Source organism: Dipodomys ordii, unplaced genomic scaffold (genome assembly GCF_000151885.1).
Source record: "Dipodomys ordii isolate 6190 unplaced genomic scaffold, Dord_2.0 Scaffold692, whole genome shotgun sequence".
NCBI lineage: Eukaryota > Metazoa > Chordata > Mammalia > Rodentia > Heteromyidae > Dipodomys > Dipodomys ordii.
In genome coordinates this window covers 16,983-18,080 of record NW_012267908.1, presented here as the reverse complement: position 1 = coordinate 18,080, position 1,098 = coordinate 16,983, and the positions used below count along the sequence as shown (strand labels likewise).

General features: G+C 59.7%; 1 protein-coding gene across 1 annotated transcript; it reads left to right on the top strand.

The window, feature by feature from the left end:
- Positions 1 to 175: 175 nt before the first annotated feature.
- Positions 176 to 1,098, top strand: LOC106001889 (45 kDa calcium-binding protein-like). The gene is made up of 2 exons (XM_013036837.1): positions 176 to 368; positions 645 to 1,098. Exons 1-2 carry the CDS (start codon positions 191 to 193, stop codon positions 1,073 to 1,075), a joined length of 609 nt encoding a protein of 202 aa, XP_012892291.1. The 5' UTR covers positions 176 to 190; the 3' UTR covers positions 1,076 to 1,098.

The following is a 1,098-nucleotide window of genomic DNA, read 5'->3' as shown; positions in this document are numbered from 1 at the left end:
GCCAGTGCGTCCTGTGTGGCCGGCCCCTAGACGGCCGGGGCCTGTGTGCTGCCTCTCCAGTGCCAGTGCGTCCTGTGTGGCCGGCCCCTTGGCCTTGCGTCCCGCATGTCCTGTGTGGCCGGCCCCTTGGCCTTGCATCCCGCATTCACCTTCTGGGCACTTGCACCTGTGTCCTGCACAGCAGGTGCTCATGGATGCGACTCTCTCAGCACAGGAAGTCCTGGAGAACCTCAAAGACCGCTGGTATCAGGCAGACAATCCTCCTGCTGACCTGCTGCTGACCGAGGAGGAGTTCCTGTCATTCCTGCACCCTGAGCACAGCCGGGGCATGCTCAAGTTCATGGTCAAGGAGATCATCCGGGACCTGGGTAAGGCCATGTCCGTCTCCCCGGGATTCTAAGCCCAGTTGTGACCAGCGGGCAGGGATTAGTATACCTCCTGAGTGGGCAGTGGCCTCACAACTCTGCCGCTGAGCCCAGCCCCAACCTGACCCTAGAGCGAGCAGAACGGGCTTGACTTGGTTTCCAAGCAGGTCTTGCTTTCTGGTTATGCTTCCTGAGATTTGGGCCGAAGCCCAAGGTGAGCACCTGTTAACACGGGTGTTTATGTAAGATCCCTAGCGGGCCCCCACTCCTCATCCACAGACCAGGATGGAGATAAACAGCTCTCCCTGCCCGAGTTCATCTCCTTGCCTGTGGGCACCGTTGAGAACCAACAGGGCCAGGACATCGATGACAACTGGGTGAAAGACAGGAAAAAAGAATTTGAAGAACTGATTGATTCCAACCACGATAGTATTGTGACCATGGAGGAGCTGGAGGTGAGTGTGCCCTGTGGGTGGCCCGGGGAGGCTGGGCGTGCCCTGTGGACAGCCCTGAGGTTTTGCACTGAGCCAGCAGCAGTGGTCCCCAGAGAACGGGGGCTGTCTGCGAGGAGGCCTGATCCAGAAGTGCCCAGTCTGCTGAGGTCTGGCCGAAGCGATCACTGTGTGTCAGTGGCTCAGGCCACTGTGGGGTCTCCAGCGCTTACATCAGAGTCCGGAAGGCTCTACCCGGCCTCTGCTGATTGGCTCTAGGTAGCAGCTCCCAGGCTACTCCC